The sequence below is a fragment of the Sceloporus undulatus genome, chromosome 1 (assembly GCF_019175285.1).
Source record: "Sceloporus undulatus isolate JIND9_A2432 ecotype Alabama chromosome 1, SceUnd_v1.1, whole genome shotgun sequence".
Lineage (NCBI taxonomy): Eukaryota > Metazoa > Chordata > Lepidosauria > Squamata > Phrynosomatidae > Sceloporus > Sceloporus undulatus.
In genome coordinates, this window is record NC_056522.1 from 128,096,331 (window position 1) to 128,123,933 (window position 27,603).

Below are 27,603 nucleotides of genomic sequence, written 5' to 3' on the forward strand. Positions count from 1 at the left end.
AAAATAAAGCTGCTTCAGGTCACTTTGGAGGTATGCTGTTTAAATGACAGACACATTAAATGACAGACACCAAAGCCGCACTCCAGTCCTTTGGGCTGGAGCATGGCTTTAACGCAGCTTCTGGCCTCTGAGGACGCATGTATTATTTAAACAACACATTTCCAATGTGGACTGAAGCAGCTTTATTTTGGCCTGTCTGTTTGAGCCCTAAGCATCTATCTGCTTTGAGCATCTGGATCTTGCCATTTTTGCCCATTCTTCATGACAACATTGCTCCAATTCTGTCAGGTTCTTTGCAGACCACTGGTGTACAGCAACTGTTATGTATTGCTACACATTTTCAATCAGATTGAGGCCTTCCCTCTGATTGGGCTATACTAAGACATTCAGGTTCTTGTTTTTAAATCATTTCAGCATTACCTTGGGTTTGGTATAGGGTCTTTGTCCAGCTGGAAGGTGAGCTTCCACCCCAGTCCCAGGTTCCTTGCAGCCTAAAACTGGTTTTCCTGTGAATTTTCCCATTATTTGACTCCATCTATTTTGCTCTCAATTCTGATCCATTTCTCAGTTCATGACAAGAAAAGGCATCTCTACAATATCATGCTGCCAGCAATGCTTCATTTTGTGGCAAGGCAGAAAGTTCAATTTTAGTCTCATCAGATCCAAGAAACTTTCCCCATATGTTTGGTGTAACACCACATTGTTTTATCAATGGCATTCTTTTTCTTCCATAAAGTCTACCCATCTGGAAGACAGTTGTCCCAATGACAGCTTCTTTCATCTTAACACTGGATCTCTCCAGCTTCTTCAGAGTAATGAATGGCCTCATCCTTACTTCTCTGGTTTGATGTCCTTTTTACCAGTCACTGTGTTTTGGTGGACAGCCTTCTCTAGGCAGAGTCATGATTAATTTTCCTTCCACTTTGTAAGAATGGATTTAACAGTGCTCCAGGGGATATTTATAGTTTGCAAGATTTCTTTTTTTTAATAATTTACTCTGCTAGTTCTGCACTTCTTGATAGACTTGTTTTGATAGCACCTCGGGCTTCATGATGCTGTTTCGATATGCTATTCTAGAAACTCTGGGTCCACCTGGATACAGGTGTCTTTTACACAAAGACGGATGTGTTTCAACTACTTATGCAGCTTCAGGAAGCAGTGGGATGCACCACAGCTTATATAGAGGTGTCACAGCAAAGGAAGTGAATAATTCATAACCAACAGCTGCTAACTCGTTCCTGGTTATATCATGTTTGTGCCATAATAAAAGTATTTTTGCAGCTTCACAGTGTTGAGTATCTTGTGTACATCAAATGGTAACAGTGCCAATTTAATCCACTTCAGTTCTGAGCTGTAACATGACAACATGTGGAAAGGTCAAGAGGAGTGAATAGTGGTGCAGTGATTAAATGCCAGTGCTGCAGTACTGCATTGTGAGTTCAGTCCTGCAGGGCTCCATGTTGACTCTGCCTTCCATCCTTTCGTAGGTTGGTAAAATGAGTACCCACCTTGTTGGGAGCAATTGGATAACACATTGTAAACTGCTTAGAGCAGGGGTCAGCAACCTACGGCCCATGGGCCGGATCCGGCCCGGCGAGGCCTTGGGACCGGCCCCAGCCCGGTACTACCACCAATTGCTGCCCCCACCGCAGCTTCCATGCCACTCCGGGCGCCATTTTGAGTTCTGTCCCCCAGTTGTCTGAGGGACAGCAACCCGGCCCCCGGCTCAAAAAGGTTGCCTACTCCTGGCTTAGAGAGTGCTTATATACAGCAGTATAGAAATGTAAGAGCTACTGCTACTGGTATTCGCCTGTAAGTGCTATTGCTACTGGTATTCTCCAAGACATTGTATTGTGCCATTAAGTAGATTCTTCAGCCCACTGGTCAACTAGATCCCCTTCAGAGAAGTCCATAAGCATGCTAAGATGGTTATATCTACGATATTTGTCTATTAATCATGCTGAAATTATTTAGTGTTCCAAATACCACAATGGTCGTATAACATTGGGCATGCATTTCAATTCTAGTGTAAACGTTTTAATTTTGCAAAATGTGGTAGCATACTAAATTCATATTTCATGCTTACCTGGGAAGGAGGAACAGAGGTGGCTGGCAAAGGATTAGAAATCATTGGGCCAAATATATCCAGGTCATCATTCAGTACTGAAGCAGGTATGACAGTGCTTCCATTTGTGATAGAGGAATCAGCAGGACCATCTTCAGATAAAGTGTTTTAAAATGAAAAGTGTTAAACCAGATTTTTACATTTGCAAAGTATGTACATAGTAAGTCAATTAAACTATCTCTGTTTAAAGGCAATCTGGCAGAAGTCTCCCAGTATTCAAAACATTGCATCTAGGCTCCTTGTATTCTGCCAGTTCCCTGTAATTTAAAAGCTACAAAATGCCAATAAAATTAGAAAGATTTGAACACATTAAAATACAGCCTAAGGCCAGCCTAATGGCATCTAAGCTGATTTAACAGAATTATACATTTCTAGAAGATTTCAACTGCCTTGTCAAACAGTTATCAGGATTACAGCTTTTACAACAGAAATTCTCTCCACAGGTAGCCTAAGCCTTTTTTTTAATTTATTTTTAAGAAAGCCTTATATTTGTTATAATTTGAGGTTGGATGAGTAACTACTAGCTACATATGTTGTCTGAAGAAACAGACTGCAAACTCCACATTTTATTAAACAATTTTGCCTTTCCAGTATGACAGATTCTCTCCCTCTTTTCAAGAACAGTTATGTAAAGTTGGGGGTATGTTTGTCAGCTTTAGCCTCAGATCAGATTCAGTATTGATCCTACAAATGCAGATACTTTCAACCATTTTGCAACCTTTACATGGTTCCTGTGAGGGGAAAAACTCTTGGAAATCTGCACGAGTCAAGCTTGTAAAGCACTCTTTGTTTGTAAACCATTCTAATAATCTGCTGTTAAGCGGTAACAGAGAATGGGCTCTGCAGCCCCCTCAGCTATTTTTTCTTTCAGCAAAACAAAACAAAATTTTGTAACACCTCTTATTAAAGACAGACCTTTTTCCATCCAACATTCTTCTGTGAACTTCAACAGAAAATCTACACTTAATTAAATGTATGTGCATGTGTGGAAGGGGAAATTCAATAAAATGGAACGATTCAATCTCTTATTCTTGTCTTCCAAATCATCATGCTACCAATCTTATAATTCCAATACCGAACTATTTCTCATGATAACAGTGATTTATGAGCTATCATTATTGCCCCTTCCCATATTTGAACTGAAAACTACAGAGAACTATCATTCGTGGTATGCTCACTTAAATGCTAAATTTCTGCAGTTATAATTAATTATAGTCAAAGCAATAAAAAGTCTGTTGTTTAATTATTATAATAATCTTCCTTCCCCATTAAAAGAGAATCTCCAAGTAGGGATACTGACAAAGAAAACTGCAGTTTTAAACCATGAATTTCTGTTTGCTGAATCTCTTGGAGGGCATTCTTCCCTTCAGGATAGTTCCTTCTAGACCTAGAGTGAGTAGGCAGGGTCTATTTTCTGGAGGACAAAATCACTGAGCTAGACAACAAGAGCAACAAATGAAATAGAAAGTACTTTTAACTTTTTTTTCTAGTATATAAACCAACAAGAAACGTCTGCCTCCCAACCCTTCATGTTAACTAATTGTGTTCACAATATGCTTCTCAGGCTGGCTTGATGCTTGGGACCAATAACTCTTTTTCCTAATGTGTCAGAACTGGTACCCAAATTTGTTCCATTGCCACAACGGCCTAAAGATATGAGGAGAGAAACAGTTGTGGATGGTCCAAGGCTAGGACACTCATCTCCTTGTGCTAATGCTAATAATAAACAGAGCCTTTTCCTCAGCTGTGTCATCATCATCATTATTATTATTATTATTAACCTTTATTTATAAAGCGCTGTAAATTTACACAGTGCTGTACATACAATCTTTTAGTCAGATGGTTCCCTGCCCTCAGGCTTACAATCTAAGAAGACACGACACAAAAGGAGAAGGGAGTGGTGGTGGAGAATGGGATCAGGTCCAGCAGTTCTACACCTCCGAGGCCTGGACCAAGGCAGATGGACTGGAGGAAGGGCTTGGCTTCTTTAAAAGGAGGCTTTCTGGGTCAGAGAGGGGCTAGCCTCTGGGAATGCTTCTCTAAACAATATAGTCTTTAACTCAGTTTTGAAACTGGGTAGAGAAGTGATGAGGTGTGCATGTGGGGGAAGAAGATTCCAGGAGTAAGGGGCAGCAAGCGAGAAGGGATGAATTCGGGAGGGGGCAGTAGTAGTCCTACACTGTGACAGGAGACCTTGACTACCAGAGCGGAGGGTGCAAGTAGGAATGTAAGGAGAAAGAAGGTCAGATAAGTAAGGAGGGGCCAATCCATGGAGGGCTTTGAAAGTCAATAACAAAAGCTTGTACCGGATGCGGAAGGGGAAGGGGAGCCAATGAAGGGAGGATAAAAGAGGAGAAACAAGGTCAAAGCGGCGAGTAGATGTGACAATACGGGCAGCTGAATACTGGACAAAGATTAAAGGATGGAGGTGTGAAAGAGGAAGCCCTGTCAGAAGGAGGTTACAATAATCTAGTCTCGAAACCACTAGGGCATGGACCAGAGTCTTGGCAGTAGAGATTGAGAGGAATGGACGGATCTTGGCAATGTTGTGGAGAAAGAATCTACAGGCCTTGGCGGTGGCCTGGATCTGGGGAATAAATGACAGAGAAGAGTCAAAAATGAAGCCAAGACTGCGGGCTTGATGAACCGGTTGAATAGAAGTGTCGTCAACAGAAACAGAAAAAGAATAATGAAGGTTGAGTTTAGGTGGAAAGACGAGAAGCTCAGTCTTAGACATGTTGAGCTTCAAGCGCCGAAGCCACATCCACTGAGAAATGGCAGTCAGACAAGAAGAAACTTGCTGTTCAAGCCCCGTCGAAAGGTCAGGGGTGGACAGATACAGCTGAGTGTCGTCGGCGTACAGATGATAGGAGAAACCAAAAGAACTGATGAGTTTACCTAGGGACAGTGTGTATAGAGTGAACAGAAGGGGACCCAAGACAGAGCCCTGGGGAACTCCAACAGATAGGGGAACAGAGGATGAAGTCTGACCACCCGTGACCACTGCAAACGATCTGTCTGACAAGTAAGATTTAAACCAGTCGAGAGCAGAGTCAGAGAATCCAAGGTCAGAAAGTAAATCAACCAGGAGACAGTGATCAACAGTGTCAAAGGCAGCAGACAAATCAAGAATGAGAATAGAGTAGAGGCCGTTTGCCTTGGCCCGCAAGAGATCGTTTGAGATCTTGGTGAGGGCTGTCTCTGTAGAGTGCCGTGGGCGGAAGCCAGACAGGAAAGGGTCCAGGATGGAGTTGGTTTCAAGAAACTTAATACTGTTTCATGTCACTGTTAAAGAGATCCCAGTAGATTTTTTGGTGAGTTTTTGGGGCTATGTGACCATGTTCTAGAAGAGTTTGTTTCTGATGTTTTGCCAGCATCTGTGGCTGTCGTCTTCAGAGAATGCTGGCATGGAAATGAGTAGGGTATATTATACATATTGTGTTACCCTGGGTTGGGAGAAACATCAGAAACAAACTCTTCTAGAACATGGCCACACTGCCCAAAAAATCCACAAAAAACTATGGATGCCAGCCATGAAAGCCTTCACCTTCACATCAGAACCCTTTAGGACACTGCAAGCCAAAGGCCAAAATATTTAACACAACATTTAACAGCACTGCCTTTGAAGACCATCTACAGCAGAGATGGTCTCTGTGACCATCTATATCTGAAATTCTTGAGGCCCTCCAGATATTACTAGACTGTAATTCCCAGCATTCTTTACCACTGCCTGTGACAGCAGTGAGAGTTGTAGTCTCACAACCTATGGAGGGCTCCATGATTCCTATCTCCTAATCTACATAAAGGACCAGAACTATTATGAAACAGTGCCCTCAAAGCCCGTCCCAGCCACACAATCAAAATTGATACCTTAGTTGATGGCAGAAAAACAGAAAGCTGCAAGAGAACCAAAAGGACACATTTCCCACATGTAATCCCCACACTAGAGTCACCTCCCAGGCTGTCACAAAGCCTACTCTAAAGTTAGAAAAATCTAGATACCTCATCCAAGAATGTGCCCTGGTAATGTTTTGGTTTTCTTTATGTTTAAAATTTATGACATTAAACAATAATAGAAAATCAATATACAGTCAGTCCTTCACTTTCACAGGTTTAACTTTCGTGAATTTTATTATTTGTGAGTTTGTCCGCACACACATGCTCCTCCTCCTCCTCCTCCTCCTCACTCCCAGGCTTTTCCCTTTGAGGAAAAAACCCCAGGAGGGAAGGAGCAGCCGGGAAAGGGATGCATGCCCTTCTCTCTGTGGTTTAGCGAACTTACCTGAGGAAGGCAGGAGGGGCATGCGCATGCACCCCCCCCCCCGCATGCTTTAGTCGGCTCAGGCAAGCTGGCTAAAGTACGGGGGAAGGGCATACACATGCTCCTGTTCCCTCCCTCCTCTATTCAGTTTTTTTCCACTTTCGCAGAGATCTTGTACCCTAACCCCCACTAATGTGGAAGGCAGACTGCAACCAGAAAAGAAGAAGAAAAAGGGAAAAGACAAGAGCAAGAACTACATATAACAAAGTAGACCAAACATTACCAACACTGAATCACTGATTCTAAATCTGACTATCTCAAAAGTGCCCTGGTAATGGTAGAATATTAAGCAAAGCAAGGGTAAATTTTAAGTTTGGAAACTGGTGCACCTTCAAGAATTTTTTTATGATTGGCAGTTTTAATTTGTAGCTTCAGAATACTTGTAAAACAAGATTAGCATAAATTTTGGAATACTGACATCGGTTTTGAACAGTTGTTTCTGAATTCCTCATATTGGAGTGAAAAGATTTCTAGCAGTTTTCTTTTCTCTCAACTATTGGGCTCAGTTGCCTTACACATTATCACTCTTTGATTGAAGCATTTTACCATGTACAGAAAAAACTTAAATGAGATGCTTTCTCTCTATGAATAATAAGTCCTTCAGTGGCACATGAACTGCATATTCCGAAAGTCATATGGGTATTTGTTCACAGTTTTGCTTACTTCGGTCCCCTCTTCTTATGGAAGTAAATGCAAGAGCACTACTGCAACAATACACCAGGGATTCTATCCTGAATTCGGGTAATCAAAATTGTGGTTCCCATAGCAACTGTAAATGTGCTAAGATTTAAAAATGTATTAACCCATGAAGATTAACATCCCCCTATAAAAAGAATTTTTGGATGGTGTTGAGGGAAAGATGCATCACAGCGCTACAATCCCTAACCATTTTCTAACACTTGTGCTGTTGACATTTTAAGTATAACTACCACCACAGCAGCCATTCTTCTAAATAAAAGTACTACAAGCAATCTCTGCCCTCATTGTTCAGAGGAAAATAAAGCTGCGGAGTGGAGTTTTTGTAAGACCTTCCCACTGGCCTTTGTAGTATATGGCTTGGTTTCACAATGAACAGAGGAAGAACAAGTGGCTACAGCTGTTAACTATAAATAATACTGATGCTCGGTATTACTAAGCCAAGCCTTTGCGCTTGTAATGCAAATCACACAAGTCCAGTCAGCTCTGGAATAATATTGAAATATATCCCTTTTGTTACTCTATTCTTATTTTATGGACAGAATATTCAACTGTTTTGTATTCCTAACTGATGATTCCTAATGAGAAGAAATTCCCTTCTCCTCAGAATGCTTTCTATTTTAGAATTGCAATAGCTAAAGGTAAAGAAGATAAACAGGACATGCAAAGAATTCTTATATTGTCATCACAATACAGCAGTGGCCTCAGAGAAGATGGGCTTAAAAAAAACTACAAGAGCAAAATGGGAACATGCAGGGCACGAACAATGGGAAACAAGACTCTCCTTGGACAATGACTTAACATATCGAAAAGCAGCAAAATTTAAATTCCAACAAATAACCCATATAAAAAACAGGTCAACAACATCTGTGTCTAAACTAAAGGGGTGGGAAGCCATAGTTATATCTTTGTGGGAGTCTACTACAGACCCCCACCCCCCCAAGACTAAAGATTTGGATGATGCCTTCATAAAACAAAGAGATACAGTAGTGATGGGAGACTTCAACCACCCTGACATTTGTTGGAAGTCAAACTTTGCTAAGAATGGAAGGTTCAGCAAATTCCTCACTTACTTTGTACACAATTTCATTGTCCAGAAGCTGGAGGAGACAACAAGGAAATCAACTATTTTGGATCTGTTTCTAACCAACAGAGATGAACTGGTCAATGGGGTGGAAGTAGTGGGTCCAGGTTATTTGAAGGACAGTTGCTACTCCCAAGCTTTGGAACTCCCTCCCTAGAGAAGCCAGGATGGCTCCATCCCTGCTGTCCTTTTGGCAGCAGATAAAGACATTCTTATGCTGTCAGGCCTTTTCAAGCTGATAAGAGCTGGGACTTAAATGTGTATTTTAAACTTAAAGTTTGTATTTATGACATGTTACATTTTAATTCAGAACTGTATTAACTTTTAAAATTGTTTGTTTTTGGAAATTTTATATGTTTATATATTTTAATGTTGTTGTACTGTTTTAAATTGAATTGTTTTTAAATTTGCAGTTAGCCACTTTGAATCCCTATGTTGGGAGAAAGGCGGACGATATGAAAATAACATCATCATCATCATCATCACCACCATCATCATCTTTTGGTGGGAATGAGTACGTTCTCCTAAACTTTATTATATGGAGAAAGCAGAAATGAAATATAATGAGACATTCTGAACCTTAAGAAAATTTCAGTAGGCTTAGAAGGCCATCTGCACTGCAGAAATAATCCAGTTTGGTACCACTTTAACTGCCATGGCTCAATGCCATGGAATTCTGAGGATCGGAGTCTGTTGGGCACCAGAGCTCTCAGATTGAGAAGGCTAAATGTGTCACAAAGCTGCACTTTCAAGAATTCCACAGCACTGAACCATGGCAGTTAAAGTGGAGTCAGACTGGATTATTTGTACAGTATGGATGCAGCCTAGGTACAATAATACCTATGGTCAGAAATGCTCAAAGGGAAGGGAATTTGTGCTTCCAGTGAAGAAGAAAAGTGGGAGGTATCTAAATAAATCAGAGTAGATGTACAAAGAACTTTCAGATTAGCTGAATTTTAAAACAGATATGTACAAAAAATGGAAAAAGAGGGAAGCCATGAAAGAGGAATACAAATGAATAGCCAGTATATGTAAGAAAAAGTCTGTAAATCTAAAATGAGCTCAGGCACGCTTGAGAGGTTAAAAATAATTTAAAGGAGGGTTTTTTTGTTATCCTCAGAACGAGAAAAAGAACAAGGAAAATGTAGAGCCGCTACATGGAAATTATGGTGAAATGCTAACAGGAGTCAGAGAAGGCAGAACAACTCAACACTTTCTTTGCCTCAGTCTTCTTCCCAAATCAGTGCTCTGCCTGTGGTAATGCAACAGATGATGCACTAAGGGGGCTGCAGCCCAGAACAGGTAAAAAGCTAGTAAGGAATACCTAGCTAATCTAAGTGAATTCAAATCTTCATGGCCAGATGATTTGAATCAAAAAGTACTAAAGGAATCACCTTTCAGAATTCTTGGAGAACAAGAGAAGTACCAGAAGAAGATGGAGTGAGCTTGTTTTTGTTTGGTTATTTTGTTTTGTTTTGACTGCTCCAGACACTAAAGTGGATTCAAATTATAAGAAAAGAGATTCCTCCTAAGTAACAGGAAAAATGTTTTAGACTGCAAGAGCCATTCAACAGTGGAACAAACTGCCTCAGAAGGTGGTGGTCTCTCCTTCTTTGAAGGTTTTCAAACAGAGGTTGGACAGCCATCTCTCAGGAGAGTTTTAGTTGTATATTCCTGCATAGCAGGGTGGTTGACTAAATGGCCCTTCTGGTCCCTTCCAACACTATGATTTTATGATTCTATAAAAATGCATACAGATGTAAATAAATCCATATAAATCCATAAATATAAATAGTTAAATATATAAAAATGTAAATACATTGCAATAATGTTCTATTTAATGGACTGGATACAAATTTAGAGCACAACATTTGTGCTCTAGTGGTGAAAAGGGCTGCCTAAGTGAATGCTAGCTCAGCTATCCAAGATGGTGAGTACTGGAAATTATTTAGGATTATCTTTACCTGAATTAATTTTGTACCAGGTACATTCTTGGTCTGGAGCATTCATTCAAGTTTTGTTAAAGCCTAATTTAGTGTGGGAATAATGTACTCAAAATGTTGCTAGAATGACTCTCCCAGGAAATCCTACCCAAGCCTTAATGAGGCTTACAAATGTCATCCTGCCCTGAATTTCCCACACCTAACTTGATAGTGGGAACATGCCCAGAACAATGATACTACATTGTCAGGGAAAGGAATTAAAACACAGAATAGGCATAGTAGTGTCTATTCTAACAACAGCTTCAGAGTAGAATCCTTCCCTGCTCATCAAAATTATTTGCTTTCTTATTTTAAAATTTACTTGTGCATTATAAAGGTTAATTTACTTTTTAATTCATCACTACTGAATACTCAGAATTCCAAAGGAGGCTTTAAATTGCAACAAAAGATTTTAAGGTACAGAACTGTTTCTAGAGAAAGACTGGTCTAGTTAAGGTATTGTTTCTGAGAGGAAAAAGATGATACTAAACATGACGGGTGGGTTCTGAAATGCACGGACTAGCCTGTTTGATTATCAACCACAGTCTACTTTCTATTGTACTGTTTACTGCTCTTCTTTTAATTAAAGGTTAATAAGATTAAATATTCAGCTTGTTTTCAATGAGTACCTTCTTTACCTTTCATCAGCCTTACAATAAAACTGAAGGGAAGAAGCATGGCAATTTACTTATACCTGAGTGGAAAGACTGGGATTATCCATTTTTAATGCTAATATACTATGATGCTTACTTTAACATATGCAACCAGCCACATGAATTATGTTTCGGTATGAAGCATCAAATGGAAAACAGGTTCTGCTGCTTCTTGGAGATTCAACTTTTCAGCCTGATGGAAAAGGCAATGTTTCAACATTATGTCGTGTTGCAAGGCATTCCACAAAATGAGGGGTGCTATTTTTACAATGTGCCAAAAGCATATCTGCAAAATCAAAAACCCAAGTCATTTAGTCTTTATGATTTTAGATACATATTGTCACCCATTTTATACACACATCCTAGTGAAATGACAAATATTTGTAGCTGTAATAAAAAGGGATGCTGAGTTAGGGGGAAAATGAAACACCATATACACAGTGGTACATGATTTAGCTGTTGGCAAAGCCTGAAATGCTTGGCAGATAACATTGAATTTCCTTTGGCAAAGCACCTTAATGTTGAAGATATGAAGATATACAGTGCGCATTTTAAGAAAGAAAGAATAAAGGTGACTGGGATGCATCCAACTGTGCTTGCCTGCCAAGAGAATGGCCACCACTGGCAAAAGCCATTCCTCATCCCCTCTGCAGAGTCCTAAATAGGTTTTGTGGTGGTTGGGGTCCATCAAGAATAGATTTGAACGGGGGGGGGGGGGGGGGGGGGGGGTGAGGAAGAGGAATACTATTCGTGCCATGTCAGACATCTTCCAAGATGCATCAGCACCTTTAAGGAAAATGACTTAGCTGTAACTTTAGCTCACTGCAATGTCTATTAATACCTGTGTAATAAAATCAACTCTCCTTGAGTTTTTGAACCACTGGTGTTTTTTCTACTACATCTTTTAACTGAAATTTTAACACTCATCTCCTGAGCATAACAATCTGTATGTAGGTGTAGGGATGCATCTAGTGGCAAGTGCTGCAGGTGAATAATATTTTGAATGCACTGTTTTAACCAGGCTTGAGAAAGTAAGCTTCTGCTCCTCCAATAAGGATGTTTTATACAGCTAATTAAAAAGCTGCGTATTGCTTCCCCATGTTTACAAAGTGGCTTATTTGTCAGCTGCTTAAACTCCACAATGGTAATTCTGAATTATCATATACCTCTGTAAATGCTGGGCTGTCCTGTTACTTAGTATGTTATATTAAGAAGGAGAATGGGATAACCAATTAATTGATCAACCAAAATTCATAACAATGTTATCAGTTTTCATCTGTTGCTGAAATGGTTAGGAAGGCCCCCCACACTAGCCATTTTATCTGCAGTTAGCCCATATTTGACAGAGGGACATCTTGCTTAATGAAGTCTCTGACAAAGAAACTCCTTTTTAAAAAGATTTTTTTATACTCAGCCCCCACTTTCCTTTCTCATCCTCTGTCTAGCTGGAAGCTTTTTAAAGCTGCATTGGCATTCAGAGCACAATATGGAAGGATTTGAGAAACATTTTTGTTACTGGGTTGCACCAGCATGCCTGCAGTAAATAATCATGTCTACAATAACATTTGAGCTGGAAAATAATGGAATTGGGCCCTAGTCAATCCACTATAGCTGTGTGCTAATGCTATAACAGCCAGGACATATCCTAGTGAGCATGCATGAAAAGCAAAACACAGAGAAAGAAGGCAGGCAGATGAGCCTGCCTCACCAGCTACTACCATGTTAAAAAGTCACAAATCTATAAGTTTGGTCCCCAAAATGAAAATGCAAATTCATGCTTCTTAGTGATGCTCAAGATGGAGGAAATTTGAAAATTCCTCCTGGCCAGAAGACTGAAATGTAGGACATGTCCTGGAAAAGGCGGGCATATGGTCACCCTAATCTGGAACAGAACTGCTTTACCTCTACAACAAAATAAAGAGGTTGCATCCATATATATATGCCCAACTACAATGACTTAATAAACCCATAGTATACAATTATTTTCAGATTCTTTAAAGCTGTCCAGACAAAACTGTGCCAGAACAATGACCAGAATTCAAAGAATCCTGCACATACATCAACAAAGTGTTTCCACTCAAAAAAAAAAAAACTCAACAAGATTACTAATATATTCACCTCACTGCAATTCTTTGTAAAGCAGCATACTAGAACATTCCCCCAATTTCTGTAAAAAAATATTTATTATTAAACATCTGGTTCTCCCAACAAATTAATCTGTATTCAATTTCTGGTCTTGTATGTTCTTTCCTATCTGCCTCTCCATATATGAGCCAAGCTCTTCTTTTGGTTTGAGGGAAACTATGATTTCCAGGGAGCCAGCATGGCCCTGCTCAGTCATGGAAACTCGCTCTGTGTCCTTGGATAGTGACATTCTCTCAGCCTCAGAAGGAAACTTCAAATGACATGCATGTCTAGCACCCAAACAGGCAAGTGTGCCTCTGACCCCCCGGAGGGAAGGGGAGGAACTGGGCTTTCCATGCCCAATCAAACATTGTTTCACTGTCTCTGCAGTCAATTGAAGAAAGTTTATTAACATTTGCAAATGAATACATGTAAGAAGGTTAACATCACCTCACCTAGAACAAAGGAGATTATCACACTAGGGCCAATACCACAACAATTGTACTGTTTGAAGATAATGGAAGCATAACGCAATAGTGATCTATAGTTCCACAGTTGCGAAATCGCACTATAACAATGAAATAAAAGCAAAACAAAAACGCGGTCATGTTCCACATACAAAAGCCGACTGCACTGCTGCATCGTTAGTGCATCATGATTGGATGTTTTGTGCATGAGTCACTATTGCGCTACTACGCATGTCCAAAAAATCTGGTTCAGTTCGAAACAGAACTAAATAACATTTCTATAGTTAACAACATGATACATATCCATTTCAAATAAAACAGTGTTCTGCATCATAAGAAATCTACTCTGAAAACAATCGTAGCAATCAGAGCAAATTTCCTGTGCTGAAGTGCAGTCTGGGAAAAGCTCCCTGACAGTACTCCCTGATAGCATGAATGTATCATCATTAGCTTCTACGCCTTTGCAATAGCGCAAATGAAGCACTGTTGGCAAACCATTTGTGGACGTTTCCTGTTAATAAGAAGTTATGGGACGATACCAGATTATTCATGGGAGAAGTACTGGATGAGCGTGACGTCATGTGAAAATCTTCATGCAATTGCGCTATAATGACAGGACTATTCCCCTTTTCTCTCATTTTATAACCCTGTGTGATAATCTCCAAACATAACAAGGTTTGTGTCTTTCTCTCTGAGGCTTGACTCTTCCTCCCAAACCTTCCTAAGCACATTTTGGGGACTTCTCCATTGCTTCCCACTCATACTTTGCCCCTCAGTCCATGGCCTCAAACCCTAGCCCACTAGGGCAAGGAACTGAGATTGCATCCTGAAGGACTTAGGACTCCTGAGCCAAGCCAGCCTTCAAGGTTTCCCTGTCCTTCTTCCCTTCCTTGACCCCACCAGGTCCCTTGGTCTTTTTGTCCTTTGTTGTTCTGCTCACTCTCTCTTCCAGGTGCTTCTCATCACACCACTGGCCCAGCTCTTTCGCCATTAATCCTATCTGTCTCTCTGTAGCAAACTCAAATTCAGCCCACCTGAATCTCTGCCTTCACGTTTGCATCTGCCCTTAGCACCCAAACTACCACAGTTTCCTCCTCGCTCTGAGTTTCTGCCGTTCCACTTTTTATCCTCCCCTCCCTCAGTCTATTTCTGCCTCCATCTGGCTCTGCACCTCTCCACATCCTGGTGGCGTTTCCTCCCCCTAGTCTCTCCAGGCTCCTCCTTCTCCACTGCCATTAGCCACTTGCCACTTAGCTCCCCTGCATGGGTCTGGCTCCAGACTTCCCCAGCTTTGTGTTGCTCCCTAGGCTCTCCAGGTAAGGGCTCTCTCTGGGTCTATCTTGGGACCTTGGTTTGTAGCTGTTGTGTCTCCGTTCTGACCCAGGGTGAGGGTCTGGCTCGCAGTGAGAACCCCCCTCGCCGACTGCAGTGCTACAGCAGGAGATAACTCTGTCCACTTAATATCTACGTTGGCTGCAAAGGTCCTAGGGAATAACATGGCCTCTTCCAAAGCCAGCACAGTGCTAGTGGAAGGACAGAGCACTCTGTTCCTCTGCTGTTAGCTGCGTGTATTTCCATGTTGGCTGGAAAAGAAAAGAAGCCTTCCCTTCTGCAGCCAGTAGAAAAACCAAGCAGGCTGCAGGAGGAGGATCCAGAATGTCATCTAGCTCTCCGGCCACTGGAGATTCTGCTCTTCTTTATTGGACCAGTGCCTTTGCACTTGTGCATACAGGTACTGGACAGAGAAGTGGACAGAGCTGCTATACAGAGAGATGGTGATTTGGACAGGAAGATGGTGACCTTTGTGGGAGAAGACCATGGCAGCTGACAGATATCAGCACTTCAGAGAGTTTTAGACAGAGAATAAAGGATGGTTTCATCTACCACTAGCTCCAACTTCATCCACTATCAACATGTATCTCTCCCCGCAGCAAATTACTCACAGGAGAAGGGGATCCTTAAAAGAAAAAAAAAGGATTTTCATTCCTGCTTTAATCACTCAAGCTATGGCAAGTCAACTGAAGTAATTCAGACTGCTTAACTTGCCCCATTTTATTCTAAGAATGACATTTTCCACAAATATTGGATTTGTTGGAGAATGCTAGTAAATGTGTAATATTTCAGTGGCAATGCTTAATTACAACCCTAGTGCAGTGAAAGAAACTGGTTTTAGGTAATGTATACTGTCATGAATTGGATGACATATTCTTAAATTTAAGTATTCCAGCAGAAATGTTTCTTTTTGGGTTACAGGTTGCAGAATGATACAGTTCTGATTAGTACTAGGTTTTTGAAAATGCTGGCACAACACACTAGAAATTGAATGACCTGTTGTGAATGAGCTAATTATAAAATATTCTCCATGTGCTAAGTTTAAGAAAGCCTTCAGCATTTCATTACAAACGACACTCCATGCAGATATCCAGCCTGACATCCTAGGAAGGACTAGTCAAAAATACCTTTAATAATTATATCTACATCATCATCATCATCATCATCATCATCATCATCATCATCATCATCATCATCATCATCCTTGAAGGCATTTCCAAGAGCATGATTCCACAAAAGGTTTTTGCTTTATTTTTCTTCTCTGGTAAAGAGATCACATCTCATCTCACAACTGCCTTTGCAAACCTCTCAATAACTGGGGTAGAGGCTTCTCTTTGAAAAATCCAGTTCAAATGACAAAACTAGCTGCATTGTTATTTAGAATGTGGACTTTTAATAGAAACTGTATGCATGAGTATTAGGAAACTATCTGCTCTAAGAAGTCAAATACTATTTAAAAAAATTAAAGACACTAAGTGTCAAAGTCCACAATTCTTTGAAGATCACATTCATAGCTTCAACTTCCCTAAGAAGCTCATTCCTTGTATTTTAGTAGAGAGCATTGCTACATTTGCTTCAGTCTTTTTCTCTAGGTAAATCACAATACAGCACCATTTTACAATTTAGTAAATAATATATGACTATATGGAGATAAACAATCCAATAGATTATTGTAATATAGTTCATGACACAACTGTTTTTTTACAAGGCAGAGAGAGCTAACTACTTACCAAGTCCCAAAAGATCAACAGTGGATTCTGGTACTTTCTTAGGACTGGCTTTCAGCTCCAGTTGTTGATCCTCTTTCTTCAAAGGCTTTATTTAAAAACAAATTATAGAATCAATATACAACATAACAAAATAAACATATACATCTTCACTCTGTATCTGAAAGCATCCTAGTTTCTGTTCTAAGAAGTCAAATATCGTTTTTTTACCATAACATGGTAAAAAGTGCTGCAAAATATGCTGATTTATATACTGTTTAAGCAGTATTTAAACAAGTTATTTTAAAATGCTAGCTGTTATACAAACTGTATTAGCTTAGATAACTTTAGAGACAAGACAGAGTGATGATCTAATGAAATGAATTTTACCTTGCATGACACTCAAATTACCTATAGTTACAAAAATGGCTACCATACGGTTTAAGGTAACATGTCAGTATACTGTGCAAAAGCAAATGAAGCACTGTTGTGTAGCATTTTCAACTATAATCCTATTAAACAGGCAATAATTATTGATTCATACATGCACACACAATGTTCTAAATCCAAATGGTAGAATCCAAAGATATAGCCCGGTTAGTTTTAAGTCTACAAAAGATCATGCTGCCAATATCTTTCTTTCCATTAGTCCCAAAGGTGCTATAAGATCTCTCTACATGCTAAATCCAAATGTTAGTCCCAATTACAGTAGTCAAGCTGATTCAATCCATTTATGTAAGTATTAATTTACCAAGTTTTCATTGCTTCAATGGGCCTCTTTTAGCTTGGAAACAATTGGGTTTAGGCAACTGTGTACTGCCAACCACCACAGGTTGATGAGCAGAGCTAAAATTATGAAATCATCCCATTCTACCTGGCTACCTCCTTTTATGGTGTTGCCTGGTGAGAACCTCACCTCTCTAGCGGGTATTTTTCAAAGTACCTTTGAAAAGCATTAACTGGAGCTGTACTACAATATTGTAGTAGAGCTGTAGCTGTACTGCAATACAGGCTGAGCCTCCCTTATTAGAAAAGTTTGGGAAGTGTTTTGGATTTTGGATATTTTTAGATTTGGGAATTATTTGCCAGTCTCCTACTTCTGCTTCGCTAACTAATAACCAGTAACTAATGACCAGGAGTGCTGGATGTGGGCAGCTAGAGGGCTGCCTGAAAATCTCCTGCAGCACAGAAATGGAGATCCTTAAATAAAATAAATTGGTGTATTTGTGGGCTGCAGAGACAGACATAGATGTGATGTTGCAGAGAGGCATAGATGAGATTTTAAAAACCTACTTTTTAAAAAAAAATGCATGAAAAATAAAGTGAACTTTCTGATGGCTGTGGTGGCGGTGGTAAGAAAACTGGGCTGCAGGATGGCAGGAAGCAAGCAGCACAAGAAGCTGGCAGTGGCAGGTGATAGGACCCAGGATGTGCAGCCTTGGCAGCAACAGCAGCTTACCGGCTGATGGCCAGCCCAAAATCCAAGTTGCTCTGTCCAACTGTGTCTCTCTGCAGCCTGCAAATACTACACCATTTTATTTTATATAAAGGATTACTGTATAGGAGATCTCCGTGGAGTCCTCCAGCCACCCTCTTCCACCTTTGGGGTTGTGGTGGAAGTGTGCTCCTGGTTGTTTGTTCACAAGGCAGAAGTGGGTGGGTAGCAAATATTCCATAAACAGGTCCCTCAGTCAACAGTGAAAGAACATGGTTTACACAATTTAAAGACAAAATATGGATACCCATTTCCACATCTGAATTCACTGTAAGCATTCTGTCTGTAATAAAAACTATATACTATCATGTGCCACTTAAAAAAATCCTTTATTGAAAATATTTAAGGCATTCTGGTTTCATCAAATGTAGTTTGCAATTAACTTTCTTCCATAATTACTAAACAAACCCTTCTTTTACTCTCATTATGAACAAACCAAGTTTAAATATAAACTAATAGGAGTGTTTTTTCTGCTAACTGTCTTTATGGCAATGAACTTTTAAAGTGATTCCTTAAATATATAAAAACTCCCTTACGGCACGAAAGTAATGTAAGCAATTTTCTAAAAGTCTGCACAGGACTTGTAGATATTTTTGTGTGACTGTTCAGATGCCCTTTTCATATACTTCACTAACTACACATTAAAAAGCTATTACTCCCACTGAAAATTTCTTGTCTGAAAAACCATTCCATATTTTTCAGCCCTGTTTTGTAATCAAATGATATAAATTTATAGTAGTATTGTAACTTATGTGATGACAATATTAAAATTGTAATTACACTAGTTATTTCAAAGTAACCCTCACTGAACCCATGGGATTCATGTCTTAGAAGATATGCATAAGAACATTATATGAATTGCTTTGTTTTCTTACATAATTTTCCACATTTCATTTCAGAATGTCAATTGCTCTAGAATTCTATTTTTATATAAATATATACACCCCTTTTTTAAAAATGGAATAAATACTGCCACTGATAAATGCTCTGTTAGGCTTGCCACAAAAGTTAATATGTTCTCTAAGCTTTCTTTTCAGTTTTGTTCTTATGATGCCTTCAAGTCATTTCTGACTTATGGGGATTTCTAAGGTGAACCTAATCCTGGGGTATTCTTGGAAAGGTTTCTTCAGAGGAGGTTTGCCATAGCCATCCTCTGAGGTTGAGAGCGTGTGACTGGCCCAAGCGCATCCAGTGGGTTTACATGACCGAGCCGGGATTCAAACCCTGGTCTCCAGAGTCCAGGGTCATATTCCATTCTAATATCCAAACCACTACACAACGTTGGCTCTTAAGCTAAGGATACCAAAAAAACTAACTTTTGGATTTTTCTTTCATCTGGATTTCAAACTAGCAGTAATATCAAAGCTTTACAATTGTCAATTAGCAAAATAATTTCTCACACAGTATAGATTTTACAAGGTGCTTCACTTTAGAAGTATTCTCGTTCTCATTTTCAATCGTCCATCAATGATAACCAGATTGAACTGTGTCAAGGAATTTAAACACATTCACATTCATTTTACAGAAAACCCTTTCGGGAAGTCCCATATAGAAGCTACTAGAGCAGTGACCTTGAGTTTTATTGGAACTATCCTTAGATTGTTCAGCATTGCAAAGAGTTGCCTGGTTGTTCCAGCACTGAAAAACATTACAGGGCAAAATCACTGCCCAGATTTTATATGGTGCTGCTATCAGGAGATGGGATGATTCTCAGATGGCTAAAATAGAGGCCCTTCAGAAAACATTTCTTAAGAAATATTTAATTCTTCCACCTGGAACTTCTGCAGCTTTAATTTGGGCAGAGGTTGATTTTCCTTCCACAAGATTTCACATTCATTTTATTTTACTTAATTATTGGAGAACTTTAAAAGATTCCTCAGTCAGGGTTTTTCCCAAGTTCTGTTTTGAACAGTTATTGAACTGCAAAAGTTGGAGTTGAAGGTTTCCTCAATTGCATCTTATTTGACAAGAAGCTCAGTGAGTACATTTTTGGCTATAGGGTTCACCTAGATAGACAAGCTATTAATACCGCATATACTTATATATAGGTCAACCTCATATAGGCGTTGAGGGCAGGTGTGGGGGCCAAAATTATAGATTTTGATATGACCCTGGATAAGCTGTGGATAAAACTTATGACATTTAACAAAGGATGTAAAGGATGGAGCAAAGGAAAATGATGCCAAAGAACCTAACAAAATTCCAGCAGGTTTGTGCTCATCTTAAAGGTTGGATGGATGAGGAGGGAATTACAGTAAATTGTGGCTGTATGATATTTGGGAGAGACAACCAGGTGCAGACGGGGCTAAGAAAAAGTGCACAAGTTAAAAAGGATGTGAGGGTCAGAACTAACTCTTAACAAAGAAGACCATAGAAGAACATAAAAGAAGCACCAAACCCAGCCCTCTGCACCTTCTCTCAATGCCCCTTTGAGGAGAAGTGCCAAAGAGCCACTGCTGCTGCCATTTTCCCACCCAGGCATTCAAAAAAAGGGCCAGAAGTGGCATCGTGGTGGAGAGAGTAGAGGGGAGTTGGTCCTCCTGGGATGGACTAAGCTCTCACCTTTTGCCACTTTACTTAGAGAAGGGGATAGGTCCTTTCTTGAATAGAGTTAAGTTACATATTATATTGACCCAGGGATGTCGACCCATGTTTTTGGGTCAAATTTTTAATTAAAATTTCTCAACTTATACATGAGTATATGTAATAATTTTAATTCTTCAAAATGGCTTAAACTCTACAAATTTGACCATAAAAAGGCTGTTTGCTGACTTAGTAAAGCTTACATTTTCAAAACTTGGCTAGTTTTTACATCCCTTCGCTTTCAAACCATGCCTATAGCTATAATCGATGGCAGATATTCTCACACCACTTTGGCCCTCCATTTGTGTATTTGTGGGGCTCTAGAAATTGAGGATTTACCTCATTATTTGTTCTTTTGTTCTTTATATGCAGAAACACGATCTGATTTTGGGGGATGGATATATTTTGCTTACACTCTTAATACTATTTCAGAAAAGAGTTTCTATCTCCTGTCTGATACTGACTTTATGGTAACTCACAATAGTAGCAATGAAAATTTCGGCAAGGTTTATCACCAACATTTCAGTTGATTTTTCTCTGTATGTTCTTATCTAATCACAGCACTGTTGTTTATATCCAAGTATTTTAATCTTTTTGAATTTTTAAAAGCATTCTTGACCTACATGCTATTTATTCCATGCTATACTTTTTACCCATATATACTTGTTTTGCATGTGAATGGTCCAAACATGAATAAACTTACTAACACTTTAAAAGTAAACATTTTAGACAAAATAGACATTTATACAGAAGTCCGTAGATGAAAGAAACATATGTTTTACAATACAGCTATTCAATCTTGTCAATGGCAGCTCAGTTCTTTTCAGAACTGATTAAAATTATGGAAAATGCTATTTTATCCTCGCTCCCTATTGGTTTGCCCAAGCATTAATTAGCTATATTCCAAGTTCTAATTTGCCCTATATTATCATACAACATGTACCTTGCTTTGATTCAGAAAGTATGTATCCCCTCTGAACAGATTAAAACTGCATTAACAGTTAGAGAGCACTTGCACATTAATGAAGGTTTGTGATGAGGATTAAAGAGCATACACTAACCATTATACGAACAACCCCACTGTCTGACCTATTTCTATCTGCAGCAGCATATAGATAAACATTTTAAGATACATTAGCCTTCACACATGTCTACCTACAAGGGAAACCTCCCAATATAGGACAGAACTAGCAGCCATTTGCCCTAGATAATTAAAGCTGTTGCTTAGTGTGGAAAAATATTCATTCCTGGCATGTGACCAAATGTTCTGATGATGAAATATGTGCCTGTATCTCTTCAACTCCATTTGCACACAGCACTGGAGATTCCTCATTTTTTGGTTGACTTGCCTAATACACAATTTTTGTAAAATATTAATAAAGCAGCATCCAGCAGTATCCAAAGGTGCACACATCCACTCATGCTGGGGTACTTGATGAATAAGACATAATTGAAAGGGGTCATCATACAATATACTATATTAATGAATACAGTGAGACACAGCAGCCTATAAAGTGCTACAGCACTTTACCCCTTTTGCTGCTGCAAATCTAACTGAATATATTCATTACAATAATGTTTATGAAAGATTATTTTATTTGAAGTATTTAAACCCCGTCCTTCAGCAAAAAAATGTTCCCAGAGCAGGTTATATATTATTAATTTGGCAGTTCCCTGCCTTCAGTCTCATCATCTAAATAAGAAAGGACACGCAAGGAAAAGGGCATGTGTGTGGAGAGAATTATGTCCAGCACATGCTGGCTGCTCTTTTTTCTCTCAGAGGCTAGTAAGACCAAGGCACAATGGAGCTGTGCATGGCTCCCTCAGAGGACAGCAGAATGGCAGCTGGAATCTAGAGAGAGGGACTCTCACCAGATACCAGGGTCAATTTTTATTTATTCATTGATTAATATTATGCAGGTGCTTGATGGAACTTGAATTCATAGGTGTCATATTTTGTTTTGTTCTGTTCACAAAACAAGTAAAGCAGGGCTTTGCTATATGTGGACTTGCCATCTACAGATTTCAGCATCCGCAAATGGCAAGCCCGCATTGTCCCCAGTGACGGTGCATGCATATGGCCGCGCTGCCATTAGGGGCAGCCCTTGCTGTCCCCACTAGCACTGTGTGCACATGGCCAAGCTGTCATTAGGGACAATGGGACTTCAGGTAAGCCTCCATCCTGTTGTTCCTAATGGAGGCATGGCCCCATGCATGCACCGCCATTGGGAACACTGAGCAGCCACAGATTTTGGTATCCACAAGGGATTCCAGAAAGGATCCCCCGCAGACACCAAGGTCCCACTGTACTGTTAACGGCTAACCATTCCCCTCCCTCATTCTTCAGATACTCTTTTAGTACTGTATATACTCGTGTGTAAGTCAACCTCATGTACAGTTGGCTCTTCTCTTCTGCAGGCTTGCCATCTGTAGATTGGAGCATTCACAGATGGTCCCACCCTGTCCTCCCCAATGGTGGTATGTGCACAAAGCTGCGCCAACATCACACATCCATTGAGGAGAGCAGGACTTGAGGTCCCACAGTACTTGCTATCCATGGGGGAAGGGGGCCGAAACAGAACCCTTGTGGATATGAAGAGCCAACTGTAGGTGGTGGGCGGATCTGGGGGGCAAAGTTGATAAATTGGATAAATTGTGGGTAAAATGTAAGGGCGTGTAATACAGGATATAAAGGATGAAGCAAGCAAAAATTATGCACAGGAACTTACAAATTCTTTTAATGCCCATGCCCACCCTAAAGTCTGGCTATATGAGGAGGGAATGATGGTAAATTGTGGCTGTGCAACGTGTGGGGAGGCGACCAGGCGCAGGCAGGACTAAGAAAATATGTACATATCAAAAAGGATGTAAAGGAAAAGCAAAGAAAATGGAGACTGCCTTAGCAGTGATTACAGCCTTTAACTTTAACATGGTAACTTTGCAATAGCAATAGTAACAGCAAGTACATTTCTGTACCGCTTATCAGTGAACTAATCACTCCTTAAGTGGTTTACAATGTGTAAGCTAATTGCCCCCAATAAACTGGGTACACACATTTTAGTGCAAAAAAGTCTAGGGGAAAAAACTATAAAAACACAGTAGTTTTATTAGGATAAAATAAAACGATGGAATGCGAGACTGACTTGTTTTGGTCTGTGTGCAAAGCCCAAATGTAAATAAAGGGCTGGTGTTACCAATATGTACTAGGCTAGAGAACTGTAAATCCCAAATAATGTACCAAATGTATGGAAGTGTCATACATACAGAGTACTAGTACAGATACAAATAAGGTTCTTAACACCTCCAAGAAGATAAATAAAAGGTATAACACAGTAAGCCCATTACAACTGAGAAATAAACCAACCAAGACCAAACGCGTTTCGACTAAGAGTCTTCATCAGTGGTCAGGATTAACTGATGTAACAGCTTGAAAAATATATATTGAAATGTGTGGAGATATCCAGTAACAGTAAGCAAGTACTTGTCCAATATGGACCTTATGCGGTACAGAAACTTGGATGTCCCACAGATAGATACAAGCTCTCCTTTGTTTTGGTTTAGGACTCAGAATTGCTGACATTGTTTAAAAAAAATTAACAATTTATAGCACAGAAAAGTTAAAAGTAATTCCAATAACAAAAAATTAAAACCAATTTAAAACAACAACCATTAAAGAAAAGAAAAGAAAAAAGAAAAAGAAAAGAAAACCCAGCATATTATACCAGGCTCATTTCTTCCTAAGTAATCAATTCTCAAATGCCTCCTGGAACAAAAAAGTCTTCACTTGTCTGCAAAAAGATAGCAATGAATCATAGAATCATAGAGTTGGAAGAGACCACTAGGGCCATCCAGTCCAACCGCCTGCCATCCAGGAAATCTAAATCAAAGCATTACCGACAGATGGCCATCCAGCCTCTGTTTAAAGACCTCCAAGAAAGAAGACTCTACTACATTGCAAGGGAGTGTGTTCCACTGTTGAACAGCCCTTACTGTCAGGAAGTTCCTCCTAATGTTGAGGTGGAATTTCTTTTCCTGTAGCTTGCATCTTTGCTCTGGGTCCTGTTCTCTGGAGCAGCAGAAAACAACCTTGTTCCCTCCTCCATATGACATCCCTTCAAATATTTAAACAGGGCTATCATATCACCTCTTAACCTTCTCTTCTCCAGGCTAAACATCCCCAGCTCCCTAAGTCATTCCTCATAGGGCATGGTTTCCAGACCCTTCACCATTTTAGTCGCCCTCCTTTGGACATGCTCCAGTTTCTCCACATCCTTTTTAAATTGTGGTGCCCAGAACTGGACATTATTCCAGGTGGGGCTTGTCCAGAGCAGAATAGAGTGGCACTGTTACTTGATCTAGATACTATTCTTCTATTGATGCAGCCTAAAACCACATAGGCCTTGTTAGCTGCCGCATCGCACTATTGACTCATGTTCAACTTGTGGTGTACTTGGACTCGCAGATCCCTTTCATATGTAGTCTCATTCAGCCAGGTGTCACCCATCCTATATCTGTTCATTTCATTTTTCCACTCTAAGTGCAGTACCTTACATTTCTCCGTGTTGAAATTCATTTTGTTAGCTTTGGCCCAGCTTTCTAGCCTGTTCTGGTCATTTTGAATTTTGATCCTGTCCTCTGGAGTATTAGCTACTCCTCCTAATTTGGTGTCATCTGCAAATTTGATAAGTATACCCCCAATTCTGTCATCCAAGTCATTGATAAAGATGTTGAATAGCACTGGCCTAGGACAGAGCCCTGTGGGACCCCACTGGTCACTTCTCTCCAGGAAGAAAAAGAGCCATTGTTGAGCACCCTTTGGGTTCGGCTGGTCAACCAGTTACAAATCCATGTAACAGTTACACTGTCTAGCCCACATTTCACTAACTTGTTTGCAAGAATGTCATGGGGAACCCTGTCAAAAGCCTTACTGAAATCAAGATCAAACTCACAACCTTGTGGCGTGCAGAACAGGCATTTAACCACTGTGACACCAGCGCGCCCTAATTTAAAATCAGAAAAGCTGAGAAATACACACAAATATCTTAGATAGGGGGACTGAAATGGATCTTTTTGTGACCCATGACTTTTCATGACTGTGTTTTCACAACTATGGTCTTTTCACCAATGCTTTCTGTATTTTGATTACCAGGCATAAAAGTCACTGGGTTTATATCCATATTACTAAAGTTAGCTATATAGATGTCATTCTTTTGTTTCTGCTTTATAAACAAATCTATTGCATGAAATGATTCTTTCATCTAACACTTTACAAAGCTTCTGTTTGCTTTGTTTGCTGGTGAAGGCAAAATCCATAGCATTTCCATTAAGCCAATGATTTGAAGTGTGCAATGTCTTTGGCTGCTGCTTTTGTCCTTTTGCCATCTGTGCCAGATTATGTGTTCCTATCTGAATGCTAGACTGAGTCAGAATGTAGCCATTTCATCTCTGTTCTGTGACCTAGGCATTCAGATTCTTTTCTGTTTCATCAGTAGATGCAGGTTTACAATGCAGCACTTTCATTGACTTCAGCATTTTTTGTAGTGCAGCCTCTTTTTTTCCTCCAGTCTCTTAGAATAAGTTGAAATTCTCTCACAGCTACAGAATTACTGGATCCCTTTGGAAGTTCAATAACCTTTAGCTTGAATGACACAATTTACAACATTCTCAGGTTCTTCTCAGAATTCATTTTGAGAGGGGAAACACTAATTTTTCTATTTTAAAGTACTATATTAACAACAGGATGAATCACAAGCTTACACTTGGATTTATTGCAATATTAAGCATATAAAAGTGAAGGTCTTCCTTTCTTGGGAAGTTATAACATCCAATAATGGAAGTAACACATGCAAACAAAATGGCTACCACTACATTGTGACTTGCTGTAGCATTTGGATAAGAGAGCTTCAGATGGCAAAAGAGAGAAACCTTTCAGCAACCAAAGATATTCTCTTACCACTCTACTCACAGAAAAGGATGGCTCTTTCTTTGATTAAAGTTAAGGTACAGTATTAACTCTTAATTTTTTTAAAAAAGAAAAATCTTCTTCACTGAACAGAGTGACAAGAGGCAAGAGCTTACCCCCCCCTTCCCCAGGAAAACCTAAAAGAAGCATGAATCCCCTGTATTCTCTCAGTGCTGCTCGGCAAGCGCCAAAGAGCCTCTGCTGCCTTTTCTTGCCCAGGCATTCAACAAGACCAGAAGTAACGTCTTGGTGGAGAGAGTAGACATGGTCAGTGCTTCTTTTAGGTTAGCCTGGGACAAACTAAGCTCTCATCTTTCACCACTCTACTCAGAGAAGTCGGCGATTCTTTTGTTGTTGTTAAGAGTTAAGGTACAGTACTTACATTGATTCGTGGATAAGTTGACCCAGGTTTTTTTGGGTCAATTTTTTGACTACAAGTTTTCAACCTGTACACAAGTATATACATTAAGTGCAAACAAGAAAAATGAATTGTCAAAGGCTTTCAGCATCATTTCCTCTCCACCATATACTGGTTTGAGACCATCCTGTTAAACCGGGGCAATTCTAAAATATTTGTCAGTTCTAAACCTGGAAAACATACAGGTTTTAACCCAACTGTTAATTACAACTAGAACAGACCCATAGGGATTAATGGAACATATACAGGTTTGATTTATTAAGGCCCACCACATAATTGGCCTAATATAGTTTGGACTGACAAGTGAATTTAGCCCACAGCCAGTGTACTGACTAAAGCACCTTGGAGAGTTTTAATTACCTACGGTTCACGATTTTAGTATACTCATAGGCATGGGTAATCTTAAAATTTAAAGTTGCTTACCACGTTTGTGCAGACTGTAGCTAATGGAAAAATTCAGAGGACAAAAAACTGCTCTCTTTGATGGATAGTATCTATTATTGATTAGCCAATCTGCCAATCTACCCTTCACCTGATCTGTTTGCTTGGTGCATTTTTTAAAAAATTACTAAACTAACTCCAATTAATTGTGACCATTCTTTAGCTACAAAGGGGAGGCTGAGCAGGCTCTTAGTCATGGGGACATTTCAAATCC

At 39.7% G+C, this 27,603-nt stretch overlaps 1 protein-coding gene across 4 annotated transcripts in view; it reads right to left on the reverse strand.

Moving 5' to 3' along the window:
- Positions 1-27,603, reverse strand: part of SMAP1 (small ArfGAP 1) — an 84,750-nt gene that overhangs the window by 8,434 nt on the left and 48,713 nt on the right. For all 4 annotated transcript variants that reach the window (XM_042476892.1, XM_042476803.1, XM_042477061.1 and 1 more), the window contains 2 exons: positions 16,515-16,599; positions 2,087-2,217 (listed from right to left, as the gene is read on the reverse strand). In XM_042476892.1, the coding sequence (XP_042332826.1) occupies positions 2,087-2,217; positions 16,515-16,599 (216 nt within the window). The remainder of the gene's footprint in view (positions 1-2,086; positions 2,218-16,514; positions 16,600-27,603) is intronic.